Source organism: Paramormyrops kingsleyae, chromosome 1 (assembly GCF_048594095.1).
Source record: "Paramormyrops kingsleyae isolate MSU_618 chromosome 1, PKINGS_0.4, whole genome shotgun sequence".
NCBI classification, from domain to species: Eukaryota; Metazoa; Chordata; class Actinopteri; order Osteoglossiformes; family Mormyridae; genus Paramormyrops; species Paramormyrops kingsleyae.
Genome location: NC_132797.1, coordinates 2,236,319 through 2,250,571, shown reverse-complemented (window position 1 = coordinate 2,250,571; position 14,253 = coordinate 2,236,319). Strand labels below are relative to the sequence as shown.

Sequence of the window (14,253 nt, the reverse complement as noted above, 5' to 3'; positions counted from 1 at the left end):
TGCTGGCTTAGAAACTTTGAGCCTGGAAGCAGCCTGCCTCACAGGGTAGCCTTCTGCCAACAGAACCTGGATTTAACCAGGATTTAAAAATGCAGATTTTTTAAAAATATAGAGTGGTCTCAACTTTTTCCAGAGCTATATGTTCAGCAGAAACATTTCACAACAAAACTGTGGACAAGCAACAATACCCACAGTGATGGATGCAGTAGGGAATCTTATCTCTAATTTCTGATTTTAATCAAAATCTTTAAAAAATAAAAAAAAGAAAGCTTTATTGCCGACACTCGTGTCTTTCATGTGCAGAGATCTGCTTTTGTTTGTGAGCTATATCAGTCTCCCTTGGCCGTAATCTGCAGCTGCATCTCCGAGTGCCCCTATCGGTCGACTGCCCTGGGGCCTGCTTCGTTTTAAAGGCAGTGTTTTGAAATCGAGTGTGACCAACGATTCGTCAAGCCGGCGCAGCTCGCCGCTTTCCATTCGTTCTCCGTCTCCCTGGCGATAGCAGAATCGCGCTGAATTATAGCCAAGTGCGCACTGGCCTAATACAATAGAAGCACAACGCAGAGCCACATAACACAATTTGCCGGCTTTTTTCCCACTCTGAACCTGCTGGGTAACGCCGGGGGTGTGGCAGCAGGGATGGGGGTCAGGCTAGGAGGGCAGCTGAAGGGCACATGGGGGAGAGAACAGAGGTACAGGGGCGATGTGAGCTGGCGAAAGGATGGAAATGAGCTCAACACACCGTGTGATGATAAGGCTGAAGGGGGAGGGGGTGCCGATGATGATCACACACTGCAGAGTGGTGGCTTCTGGGGGGGAATCAAAGTCAGGCAGACGTCAGGAAGCAGGTCCTGGAGGGAGGCCAGGGCTGTATGCAGAGACTGGGCGGGACGTGTACGTTTGTGCGTGTGCTGTGCGTGTGCTGTGCTGTGCATGTGATGGGCCTGTGTGTGCTTGCGATATGTGAGCGTGCATGCTTTGTGCTCATGTGCATGTGCTCTTGTGATATGTTAGCGTGCATGTGGTATACATATGATGTGCATGTAGTGTTCTAGTGATGTGCAAATGCGTGTGCTCTGTGAGGGTCCTTCTGATATGTGATGTGCATGTGTTCCTGGCCAGCTCTTCCAAAGGAAGATCTTCCCTCATCTGAAAACAGAAGAATTGCTGCATACAACCATCTCTTGGAAACTCTCCGCCCGTGTGTTTCATGGCAGATGTTAACTCTCTCCCACAGATTCATGCAATACATACATCAAGTCTCTTCCAGTTCTGAGGACACCTGGGGGCCTGTCAATGAGAGATCAGCAGAACCCCCTGGAAAAATGAAACACGGATGAACTTAGAGCATAACTACTTATCTAGTGTCTTATGAATATTTACAGACCTTGGGCCAGCAGCTAATTTGTCCTCTGTCTTCTGGGGACAGCAAAGGGAAACACCTTCACAGATACTGAGGCCTGAAAGCCTGGTTAGAAGGAAAGGGGACCTAGAGAGGCACGGCGACGGGCCGAACCACACGCCGCCACGACGTGGGCTTGGTTCATAACAAACAGCCCATCTGCTGACCTAACATGGCAAACAGGAACGTCGAATGGGGCATGTGCGCCAAACAGCATTCCAGGGATTTTCATACAGGACTGTCTCATTCAGTTTGATTTTCTCATGATGAAGCTTAAGCTGTTTATGTATAGTTAGACACTGTATCCTTAAACGTTTGTCCGCGAGCTCCATCCTGATGATAAACTCTACACTCTTATTCCGGGAATTGTCTGCTGCTTCATTTGATTTCCTGTCAATTTCCTGTTGACGTTTTTGCCGGACGAGCCGTTTAACAGATAAAATGTCAGCCATAGATACCAAATGTCTTCCTGAGATTAGATAAATTGTGGAGATGGGCAGGTATCCCTGGAGGCGGAAGTGAGAATTCTGCTCCGTAGAGAAGATTCGTCAGCAGAATTGTTAGACCTACTTCTAGCACGTGGAGCTGACTTTTGGAAATGTTCCACTTTTAACTTTAACCTTATTCTGCAGCAGCAATCAGACTCCCTCATGTTTCACTGAACATTTAAGCTGTGGCTTATCTTTACCTCCCGGCTGAAACGTTACTTGTACTTTAACCTTGAGCCTTTTCACCACTTGGAGCTTCTACAAACCCCCCTGGGTGATAAGGCCACAGTCTCGGGGGTCAGAGAGCTGCTGTGTCCATGCAGGGACCCAACCTGCTTGAGGCTTTATTTGCTGTCAGCATTTTTAGTTACAGGCTCTTTGCTGCACACATATTAATCATAAAATTCAAATTTGGGTGTTACTGACATTTGGCCGGATTCTGACAGCGGCTCAGCCTATCGGTTGTTTTTAATCCCGTTGAAAATGTGATTTAATCAGGGTGGGTGCAGGGCTTGTCAGCGGATGTCAGTGGCAGGCAGACGCAATGCGAGCAGAGCTGGAGAGGGTGCCAGTCACGGCCCGCATCCGTAACGTGGGCCGGCTTGTGTCGCTGAAGGGCCCTGCTAGGCAGAGCACAGTGGCTCTCAGCCCTGAGCTGAAGTGGGACAGTGTGCTGGTTTGTATTCTGGGCTCCTGCTTCGGATGACAGAAAGGCTCTGCTCAGCATATTACCCACCGTCCGTCCATCCATCCATCTCTCCATAATCACTTATTCACTGATGTGTAACTCTGAGCTTGGAGCCAAACCTCAGGAGGCTTGGGGCATGACATAAGGGACACCCAGGACAAGATGCCAGTCCATCATTGGGCACACAGTCAGCCACACAGTCACATATATGGACAATTTAGGGATATCTGTTCACCTACCAGTGGTGTATGGCCCAGTATGCTAGGGCTCTGTGCCTGCGATCAAAAGGTTGCCAGTTCAGATCCCATACTGAGCAGAATAATCTCATCCCTTGAGCAAGGCTTTTAACCCTAACCAAAAAACCCACCAAAAAAAACAATTCTGGATAGATGCTCAAACTGTGCTGTGTTCAAACCCCAAATTGTGCTCCCTTGTGTGTATCTCTTAAAGCAACAGGGGGTATATGAAACGAGGAATTCCACAGTACCTGTGCAGATAAAGCAGTACTATCATCATCATCTTTGCTTTATAAAACATGTTTTGGGCATTTGGAGGGAGGGACCCTGGGGGATCCTGTCACTCCACACAAATGGGGCAGGTCTTCAGCCCACAGCCTTGCAGGTGGGAGATGTGGTCACAGCCTCCACGCCTCCCTGTTCCTGAAAAAGTGCCAATCTAACCCATTTGGCAACATGGACAACTGCCTAGGGCACCATCTTCTGAGGGAACCAACTTCCCAGGGGGTGGGGGGGCACTGGCAAAGAAGCTCACCTAGGGTGACACATGGGCTTTGATCCCACAGCCATACTATGGGAGCACTACCTCTGCGAGCGTGGGTCTTCTTACACCACAGACACTCAGCAGTGCATCTCCAGTTTCATGGTGCCTGGCAAGATTAAGAGGACGTTTGCTTTACCTAAAGAGAGGCTGTCTGACACCTTTGGGACCCGCTCAGAGCCCGTCGTGGTACGTGTGTTTGGATCCCGCTCAGAGCCCAGCGTGGTACGCATGTTTGGGACCCACTCAGAACCCGTTGCAGTATGCGTGTTTAGAGCCTTCTCTGGTTCTGGGACCATCTTCTCTGGTCCTGGGGCCATCTTCACCAAGCGGAGACATGTGCTGATCAACCACAGGGTTTATGGCAGGTTTTCCTGACACAAAAAGGTCTTTGAAGCCTTTTTATGGGGGTGAGGGGCTCATCAAGATGCCCTGCTGCCTGCTTCACGGACCAACACGGGTCCTGGCCTTTGTTTGAAGGAGCTTATGGACCAAAACCTCTAGCTGGCTGAATCTCTAATGTACGTCATTTGCAATTGATATCATTTTCCTTGAAATACTGCATTACAGGATTGGTCTTTCATCTGCGGGTAGTGCACTAACCTCACTAATATGCTTATATGTTTAGACTGCCCTCTAACTTTTATCTTCTAGGGCCAGACTGCTACACTATGTAGGATAAATTGCATAGAAGCTATGAATTCTGGGTACCAACCCTGCTGATGGCCCTTATCAAGTAGGGGTTTGTCATCTGACTGCAGTTCTCTTTTGCGAAAGTAAAAACACCTCATTGGAAAAAAAAAACCCATCAAACTATATATTTAAAGTGTTTTTATTCTAATTTAGACGCAAACATCGTCTCACATTGGGGATCTGTTGGGAATGGCTTACAGAACCCCGTCAGTGCTTGTAGTTAGGCAATGAGTACAAGTAGCGGCAGAATCCCGCCGTGAAGTTTGCCGTTGTGCCACACTTACTTTGCCCATCCAAATAAACACATATTATCTTTATTTTTACATTCCGAGGGAATCAGAATGGCTGAAGTTATTATTCCTGAGCCAAGCGTTTCTCCTTACTGCACCCAGCTCCCTTGTGCTAAAGACGAAGGCAGAGACTGTCAGGCAGAGGTAGAGAATTCCTCTTTTTCCTGCATTTCCTGTACCCCGTGGTTGCCGTGGGTAACCCCCCCCCCCCCCTTCAGGTACAGGGAGCCCTTCCCTGGCAGCTTTATCCGCCATGGGGTTGCTGCGCCGGCGTGACTTGATAGCCCTTTTTGCGGCGTGGTGTGACCTTAATCAGGCAGAGAGCGGACAGCCACAGACCAGCAGGGGGCAGACAGCGGGGCAAACCGCCTTCAGCCGGTTCCCGCCGGTGCTCCTCTGGCTGCGGGGCTGTGGCCTCTCTGGGCACACGCGCTCGCAGACTGACAGCCACGGTGCGGCCCGGCAGCTAAGGCCCTATTAAAAGAAACCTTGCCACTGCCAATTGGGCCTGTGGGTGAGTCTGATGTAAAGCAGACCTTATTTCCTGCAAATCACGCTGCTGTCCCCCTGAGCGACCACAGCCGCGCAGCAGCATTGCATTATGGGGGCTGTAATGAAATTACTTCAGCTCGGCTGCCCCCTCGAACAATCAGTGACCCCCGCCCCCCCAGACCAGCATTTGCCCTTGAGGAGTCCCTCGTTTGGCATCTGAGGGAGACCCCCCTCCCCCGACTTCTGCTCTGGCCACCTGAGAGGTCTGGTTTGTACGGGGGGGGGGGGGGGGGGGGGGGTTCTTGGCTTCATGATGGACCACAGACCATCTCCTCTTTTAAGCTATTTATTATAAATTGACAGATTTAGTGTCCAAGTGTCTATTCTCTGTACATATATTATATACATGACTGGCTTATATATACAATGTATTCACTACTGTTAGAAAAGCCATGCAATTTGTACAGCGTGTTTCTCTATGAAACCTACCGTCATCTGTTCACACAATAAATAGTAATAAATTATGCTGCTCTGATCTCTGCACATGGAGCGTTCTTTCCGCAGTGGTACAGATCTGGAATAACATTCCCTTTTTAATGCAGAGTCACTTGGCCGGAGTGGTTATGAGAGTCTCTCTGCATTTAGAGGACATCGAGAACGTCAGTCCACATCTCTGAGTTATGAGATGCCGAGAAGGTCAGTCCACATCTATGAGTTATGAGACGCCGAGAAGGTCAGTCCACATCTATGACTTATGAGAGAAGGTCACTCAACGTCCTCCGAGGAGAGGCATTTCTGCCTCATTTCATTCTCCTCGAAAGTCACCTTTTTGTTCCTCTTTGGGTCAATCCAGGAGTTGTGGATAACAGCGTTTTTGGGCAGGGGGTCGGCCTCCACTATGGACACGACCCTCTTCTTCATTTTGCTTTTGAGCACCTTCTGAAACTTCTGGCGCGTGAAGGCATACAGCAGTGGGTGGAAGATGGTCGTCCCATAAGCCATGACCAGGAAGCCTAGCCTGAGTTTCACCATGAGGTTACTGGGGCCTATGCTCAGGATGACTGTGTTAAGCACAGTTATGGGCGTCCAACACAACAGGAAGGTGGAGATGATGAGGAGGGACATCCGGAAGACCCTTTTCTGCCTCTCTCGCCGTTCCCGGTGACGCCTGACTGCCCGGCGCAGAGCAATGATGACTGAGACAGATGTACGCATGCCCAGCGCAGGGTTACGCCCTGTGCTGCTCTGAGAGGCATCTGTTGTGTCTGGCTGTGTCGTCATGGAGATGGTCTTCTTCTTGTGTGCCTTCTTCTTCTGCACCACGTGGAAGCGTGTTCCGATTCGGATGTTGAGCGCTTGCAGGATCTTGGAGTATGTCACTAGCATGACCACAACGGTGAAGAAGAAGATGGGGATCTGGGCCAGCAGGTGGTAGTAGAGACCCAACTCCGTGTAGTACTGGTTGGTGTGGGCCACTGTCGCTACAGTCTGGTTCTGGTCCAGTCTCGCCTGGCTGAAGAAGCCCACCTCCATGAAGGGAACCAGGAAGCTGAAGAAGGAGAGGGCCCAGATGGAGGCAAGCAGAGCCACGGCGCGGCCCATAGTCAGCACACGGTTGGCAGGCTTGACCGAGATGTCGTAGCGGTCCAGCGTGATGGCCAGCACGTTGGCGGCCGTGGCGACGCTGGCGAAGGAGACGGAGGCCTCGTGGAAGCAGCAGACGAGTGCCGTGTTGCCCTCGAGCGAGAGCAGGATGAGCACAATGGTGAGCGGGATGCAGCCCACGCAGATGAGCACGTCCAGCACGTGCAAGTTCACCGTCACCACATTGCTCACTGAGTTGATGAGATTGGACTTCATGCAGTAGAGCACCAGCACGGTGAGGTTGCTGCTCAGGCCCAGGACGATCTCCAGCATGAGGAAGCCGGTCAGGCTGACCTGGAAGCTTAGTGGGTAGGGCGCTGCTACGTTCATGCTGCGGTCGATGGACTCGGCGTTGTCGTGGACGGTCACGTTGCTCATGGTGCCCTCTTCCTCCAGCGCGGGGGGGGCATGCATTATCCTGCAGCGGGAGAGACATCAGCAGGGCTTTCACCAACGTGTCAAGGCATGAGTGTGGAAACCTGTCTCCGAGAAACGCGGGCGCCTGTCGGAGTGGTGAATCAGAGGACGTGTGAATGTGTTTCTGTGGATAAAAAAAAAATTGTTCGACTGGTCGGACTCCCGCCTTCAGGTCTTAAAACAATGAAATCCGGCTGCTTCTGGTTGTATCAGCGAGACGATTATGAATCGCTTCATCCCTAATCGCTTGTGCCTGTCACACAAACCAGATGCGACAGCAGAGCATTGTGGGTAAGGTCTAGTGAAGTTTTAATACCTTTACCCAGGACAGTCTTACTGATAATACAACGTTCGGTTCAGACGCATCTGCCAGGACTACGGACTGTGAGGAAAAAAGAACAAATGCTTGGCAGCTGACATGCTTGTGAGTTTCACACCCTTTTTGCGAGATTCGCTCACCTGCTGCGCCAGGGGGTCAGTTAGTATGTGATGGACCCGCAGTATGTGATGCTCATTGTGTTATGGAAGCAGGTTCTGCAGGCGGATTTGCTCTTGTTGGGTCGTCTGTCCCTGAACATTTTGGCAGCACAAGGGACTTCGATCAAAAGATGCCAAAGCAACTCACTGTCAGAGCATGCCTGGCATGAAGGGTGCCCCCTTATGGACAAATAGTGGCTAATCAAACAGATAAGTTCTGAAGATACCCATCCAGTGCCTGCCAGGGAATGTCACCTGCTGTGGTTTAGCTCTGTTTGAGAGGCAGCGAGGGTGGGGCTGCAAGATGCCTGGAAGTGGGCGGGGACAGGGAATGGGAGGGGCTTCATGAGAGAAGCAGATGGAGGGCCGAGGGTAGAGAGGAGCAGTGACGGAATGAAGGTCGTACGCAGGGAGGTGCTGGAAAAACACAGCATTAACGACAGGCTGGGCTCTAGGGCAAACCCACGGATGCCAGGGCCGTCTAGATAAAATTGCCTCATTTTCTCAGCCCATCCGGATAATGTAATGATCATTGGATTCTGCTACATTTACTTTATGCTGTCCCTTATGCAAAGACCTCTGGTCTTTCCTGGCATGTAGACACACACACAGACACACACACGCACACACACACACACACACACACGTACAGACGCACCACTCTCGGCACCTTACCCTTTGTCCAGATGCCTTCTCTCCCTCAGTAGTCTTCAGCACAATTCTCCAAACTCCAAATAAGATCACATCCCAGCATGCTTAGGCAAAAAAATAAAGATGTCCACCTCCACAGGAAACCTACTTTCTCTTAGCCCACCACTCAGCCCTGGGAAAACCACCCACTCCAAGCTCTCCACGGTGGGACAGATATCAGGCCCCGCAATTGGCCAGACTAAAAGCGAACTCTCAGCCAATCCCCTGGCATTCTCATATCCACAGTCTCCACCCTGACGTCCAATCCACCGTTTGAGCTACAGCTGCATCAGTGGCCTCAAATGTCGCGAATCAGCTGTACGGAAGATTTCCAGTTCAAGAAACGTTTTGTATTCCCAGCCAGAGGATCCAGAATGGATGTACAAACACAGAGTGCCCTCTTCTGTGGTCGGAGGAAGGGTGATGAGCATTGTAGCATCCAAGGAAGAAGAACGGGAAGCCTTTCCGTAGGATCTGTCTGTTTAGTCCCACGTTTCGTGGTTTTTCTTGCTTTGAGTTCACACACCACTCATTCATCAGTTCTTGGAGTTTTCCGTTAACCACAACGCCCTCTTCAGGCGGACAGAGGAAGCTCGCTCCACCGTGCCTCCGCTTCCGGGTGGTGGGTGGTGATGGTCCCTGCGTGTGTTTTTGGTGCCGTGGGTTAGAGGTCCACCCCCGCAAGGCCAAGGGGTGGGGTCGGGGGTGGAGCGGAGGCGGGCAGCAATGTCTCCTGGCTGGCCTTCACGCCCTCATCTCCCTGCCTTCCATGCTCTTAGAAAACAGTTCTCCCCAGAGAAGCAGCGCTCTAAAGTTGTCGTGGAAATGGTGGAGGGGGGGGAGGGGATCAGCTCAAAGTCGCCCCCATGAGGAGGTGAGGGGAGCAGGGGTCTCCGTCAGTCGCGGGGCTCGTGGTGGCCGGCCAAACGGGACATATCAGCTTCCATCAGCCCCCGCCGCTTGCCTGGTTCCCGATCCTGTCCTGGAGAGGAGAGGCAGGAGACAGAGAGACAGGTCCGCATCTGACACAGGCATCCCAGACAAGTGGCAGCCCCCCAGCGGGATGCTCTCAGTGCGGGACAGCCCCCCCCCCCTTGCCTTTGTACTCCCTCCAGCTTCTTTACCTGCTTACTTTGCTGTTTGTTTATGCGGTACATTTATGGACTGTGAAGTAGGTTGCCTGGTGAAAACGTTCCGGAAAAAAGACATTCCAGAAATAGTGGCTCCTTCGTTCCCGGGAATGAGTCTGAGCTCCTTGCCACACCTGCCCTTCATTTGCTTAGCAAATCAGCCCCCGGTCTGTGAAAGGTGAGATTAAGCCCCACCCCTCCACCTCCACCCCCACCTTACAGCTTTTGGGTTCCGTCACGGCCCTAGAAGTAGACAAGTACGGCGGGGAGCAGGGAAGATCTCCCAGAAGAGGGAACATGAAGAGCTGTGGCTTGACGGGTGGGCCTACCGAGACGACACCCCTCCCCCGTGCACGCGGCCCGGCCTGAATCCCCCATACTCCAGAGACAGGACGGCATTCTCACTTCCTCTCGACTTCTGCCATCCAACGGGAACTTTCATCTGTCGACACTTCCAATCCATCCACATTCTGCACTCTGAAACGATCGCAGGAAATAAATCCTGCCGGATCAGGTGGTGGCCCAGAGTTACGACGGCTCCGGATGTGACAGATTCACCGCGGGAGAATGCATAGTGTAAAGACTGGTGTCGCTGCCTAACCCACCAGCAAGCAGAACGCAGAAAGTGTCCATCAAAGTCGCTCACGGCCATTTACAGGTCACAGACGGGCCAGGCGCTGAAAGTATCAAAATCATACAAAGGCACACTTTCAGTTATCACCAGCCTCCCACTATGTGGAGATGGCTTCTGATTATCCGGCATTTTCCGTAGCGGGTGTCTAATTAGCATCGATCACGTTTCTGAATGCTCGTTCATCGCCAGCAGCTGAGAGCGGAGTTGGGCTCTGATCGCCGACACGCTGTCGCCTGCGATCACCACACCACAGTCGCCTGCCATCACAACCGGGGGACCTACTTACCTTCCTGGAGAAACCTGTCACGGCTCCTGTAAGGGTCCTGCCCCCCGTCCCCTAAACATGCCAGTGCAGGCGGGGGTCCTTGGTGGCCAGGGGGTCCCTCACTCCTCCAGGAGTCTCAGGGGCGTCGGCTGGTGGGGGAGCATGGTGGGGAGGGCGAGTCACGCTGCCTTTCCAGGGGTGTCCTGCATGTGGAGTGGAAGCAGACCAGCAGAAGTGCAGCTCGTTCTCCCCGCCTGCTGCTCTGCTGTTACTGTCCCCCTCCTCCCTTCCACAATGTGTTGTGACTGAACAGTCCTTTCTACTCCACTCTCCCTCGCTCTCTCCCTCTCCCTCGCTCTCTCTCCCTCTCTCATGCTCTCTCTCCCTCTCCCTTGCTCTCTCCCTCTCCCTCGCTCTCTCTCATGCTCTCTCTCCCTCGCTCTCTCTCATGCTCTCTCTCCCTCGCTCTCTCCCTCCCCCTTGCTCTCTCCCTTTCACGCTCTCTCCCTCTCCCTCGATCTCTCTCTCTCCCTCGCTCTCAATCCCTTTTTCTGCTTTCTGATGGTTTGCATACACCAGAAGCTCCCCCGTCACTCTGCACTCCCCTCTCTGATCTCTCTCTCTCTCTCTCTCCACTCTCTCTCTCACTCGCTCTCTCTCGTTCTCTCTCTCACTCGCTCTCTCTCATTCTCTCTCTCACTCTCTCTCACTGCAGAGCTTTGCAGCGCTCGCTCCTGCCCTGATTGGTTCCTAGTAATACGCTTAACCCCATCCTCCCCACATAGTGTTCTCCTCCTGTGCCATCCCCCCCCCCCCCCCCCCCAGCCATACCTGACAGTTGCAGGAAGCCTCCACATTTATTCCTTTGCAAATGGCCATGGCTGGGGGGGCAGAGAAAGTCTAGATACAGGGGGAGGCAGGTGAAGCATTGACAAATGTATTAAATATTCATGAGAGAAAGATGGGTGAATATGTACATTTTCTTAAGGTTGGGAAAAAGAATGAATGTTAAGGGATGGTTTTAGGAGGAAGGCTAGACAGACAGGTAGATGAAAGGAGAGGAGAGGTCCTGATGGGGTGGGCGGCGCCCCCTAGGGCTCTGGAGGTCGGCTGTAGGTGACCATGGCTCTCTGCATGCTGTCATGAAGGTCGATTACAGGAAGAAGAAGGTCAGGAGCAGCAGGCAAGATTCCTGGAGCTGAGGTGGTGCTCAGGTCAAGGAGGCGGAAGTATGAGAAGCTGATGGGAGATGACCTTTGTTGGGGGGGGGGGGTGCTGCTCGTGCTGTGTGGGCGTCAGGTACTGTACACCAAACACCAAGCTACACACCCCCTGGTTGGGTCAGGCTGTCCACCCCCACCGCTGGACACGGCCAGCTTCAGAGACTTACTCTTACTGGGGAACAAATTGCTTATTATAGGTTTGCGCTGAAATATGCTGTTATACTTGTATTTACCATAATAAAAGCACAGCGCAAGTCCATTAGGAGCTTTGCGGGTGGTACTAGGACTGGGCTGGAACCAGGCGGCGGTCGTGTTATTTCAACTTAAGTACCCGTTTGAATTTATGGATTTCAGCTATGTAACTCAACCATGGGCCACAGAAACTAAACACGACCCCAACATAATGCCCAGTTATGCTCTCCCATTCTTCTAGGCGTCTCACACATTTTTTATTTAGCAGATGGGTTTATTCAAAGCACCACACGGCTGAGAAAGTAGAGTCAGACTGTCCCTGGGGCACTTACTTAGGGGCCCAACAGCAAAACCACTCAGCCGACCCCGGCATTTGAACCAGCGACCTTCCGATGACAGAAACGGTGTTCTAAATGACTGAGTCCCACCACCAGCAAACACATGTGTGTGTCCACTCAGTTTTGGACTGAGGACCTGTCAGGTGTGAGGTGAGTTTGATCTCCACTACACTCGAGAAATTAAAGGTCCTAAGATAGCGGTTAAAGTAACACGTAGGAGGTCCATTTTCAGAAGGATCAGGCCGCACAGGAGTAGGTGATCTGCTTTTAGCTTTTTGTAATACAGAGGTTAGGAATTTCAGCTGTCTTTCCCTGTTGTCATATTTTCAGATCCTGCATCACTAAATCTGAATGTGATTTTTCTAATCCAAGTGATCACAATGTATCAATCAAAGGAACGGGGCTGAAATGCTTCAATGCCGAGTAATAAATCTTTTCTAGAGTGACTATTATATTTGGAGGCAAACATTCTAAAAATAGCAGCAAATATATAAATAATTGAAGGGAACGTCACTGAGGAACACAGGGGAAGAATGCAGATTAATATTTCATGCAGGTATTAATATTTCAGGAGGCTTTTTTCTGGTCGTCTGTTGCTTAATGTTTGGTGCGTGTAGCTCTCACGCTCTGCTCTCTGCAGCACAGCTGCTCTGTGATGGATCCCACTGTCACCTAATGCTAGCCGTATTGCTATAGTACTTGAGACCAGTCTTGGTCTTGAGACCACCACTTTTTTGCAGTCTTGGTCTTGTCTTGGTCTCAGATACAGAGGACTCAAGGTTTGAGTTCAAGACCAGTCAAGATAACTCATCAAAACGCCTCAATATTTATCACAATATTTTTATTACAAACATAGCTATAACTATTCATAAAAAAGGCATAATACATAATCTCATCTCATCTATAATCCACTATAAATACCTCCATAATACAGCAATCAGCAATGCATCGTTAATTGTTATACTGACCATTATTATGTATTATGAAGGTATTCATAATGCATTATAGTTGAGAGCTTCATAGAGCATTCAAATGCATGAGAAACATGGCTATAATGTATTACACCTAAATATATATAATACTTTATGAATGTTACAATGAATTATAAGAACAGTTATTAGGCTTTATGAATATGGGCTTCATAGAGAGTGTTACCAAAATATTTATAATTTAAAGGGATAGAAAAACACTCAAAATGGGCTGGAGTTCTACTAGAAATAAAAAATGCAACATTCTGTTTATTAGGAAGACAATTACTTGATATTTTTGCAATATTTATCCACAAAAGATTGTCTATGTATGTTTGATGTCGAGCTCCATCAAAACAGTTGAAATTACGCCCATCGTGTAATTGGAACACATCCCATATGTAAACACAGTGACATGCTACAGCGTAGGTTTGTTGTTTGAGGCTAAAATGCCGACTAATAGTGATGTTTTTCTATTTCAATTTCTTTCAGATGTTATAAAGTAATAATTAAATATAAATAAATATCTGAGTAGCCCAGAATGTCCTGAAAACAAACACATACAGTATAGGTGTCTAACTCATATACATACCATGTAATAATCCTAAAATCAAAGGGATAGAAAAATACTCAAAAATAGGGTTCAAAGGGTTAACACAGTACTGTGATTGAGTGTAAAACGTCCTGCTTCAAAGTTCAAATGCAACTAATAAGGTACGTCTGTACATTCGTACAGAAACGTTTATATATTTAAATTTTAAGAAAAAACATCCAGGGTTCAAATTATGCTGTGGAACAAATTTTAGCCCATATTGCCTAGCCCCAAGATAGTGCCTATGCTCCACATTTTATAGTGTGTTGTGTTATGTAGTCTGTTTCTGATCTTGACTTGGTCTAGCCCTGCCTTGGTCTTAGTCTTGTCTCTGTCTCACCCTGCCTTGGTCTTGTCTCAGTCTCAATACACTCTGGTCTTGGTATTGATCTGGTCTCAGTTTAGGTGGTCTTGACTACAGCACTAACTAGCGGGTCCCTGCACTCCAGCCACGGGTCGGGTCGGCCCAGTTCCACTGACCTGCAGATGAAGGTGATCTCTCTGGCTTTCTATATAGGCTCTCCGTTTGGGTCTTCCCCTGAGTCCATGAGGTACAATCAGGAGACAGCAGGGGGCCTGGAATGGCTCTCGTCAAGGGTCTCAAAACAAGGCCAGAGTATGAACTTGCCATGGACACCCCCCTAGTGCTGTCTCTGAAACCCTTAACCCCAGGGACTGAGATCTGGCAACACGGGCTGGATTTACAGCTGGTTTAAAGCTCCTTCCTCCTGTGGTAATGGCAGAACGGGGACCTGATTAGGCTAGCCAATGAGATGACTGCAGGTCCGCTGTAGGAATGATAGAGTGCCTTAGAAAGGGGGGAGGGGTGGGAGGAGGGGAGTTCATCATGGAT

At 50.1% G+C, this 14,253-nt stretch overlaps 1 protein-coding gene across 1 annotated transcript; it reads right to left on the bottom strand.

Moving 5' to 3' along the window:
• Positions 1-5,162: 5,162 nt before the first annotated feature.
• LOC111851216 (G-protein coupled receptor 22-like) lies at positions 5,163-10,476 on the bottom strand. Its single transcript, XM_023825917.2, has 3 exons — positions 10,109-10,476; positions 8,044-9,040; positions 5,163-6,892 (listed from the first exon to the last, which is right to left on the bottom strand). The coding sequence occupies exon 3, from the start codon at positions 6,886-6,888 to the stop codon at positions 5,596-5,598; it is 1,293 nt and encodes a 430-aa protein (XP_023681685.1). The 5' UTR covers positions 6,889-6,892; positions 8,044-9,040; positions 10,109-10,476; the 3' UTR covers positions 5,163-5,595.
• Positions 10,477-14,253: the final 3,777 nt, after the last annotated feature.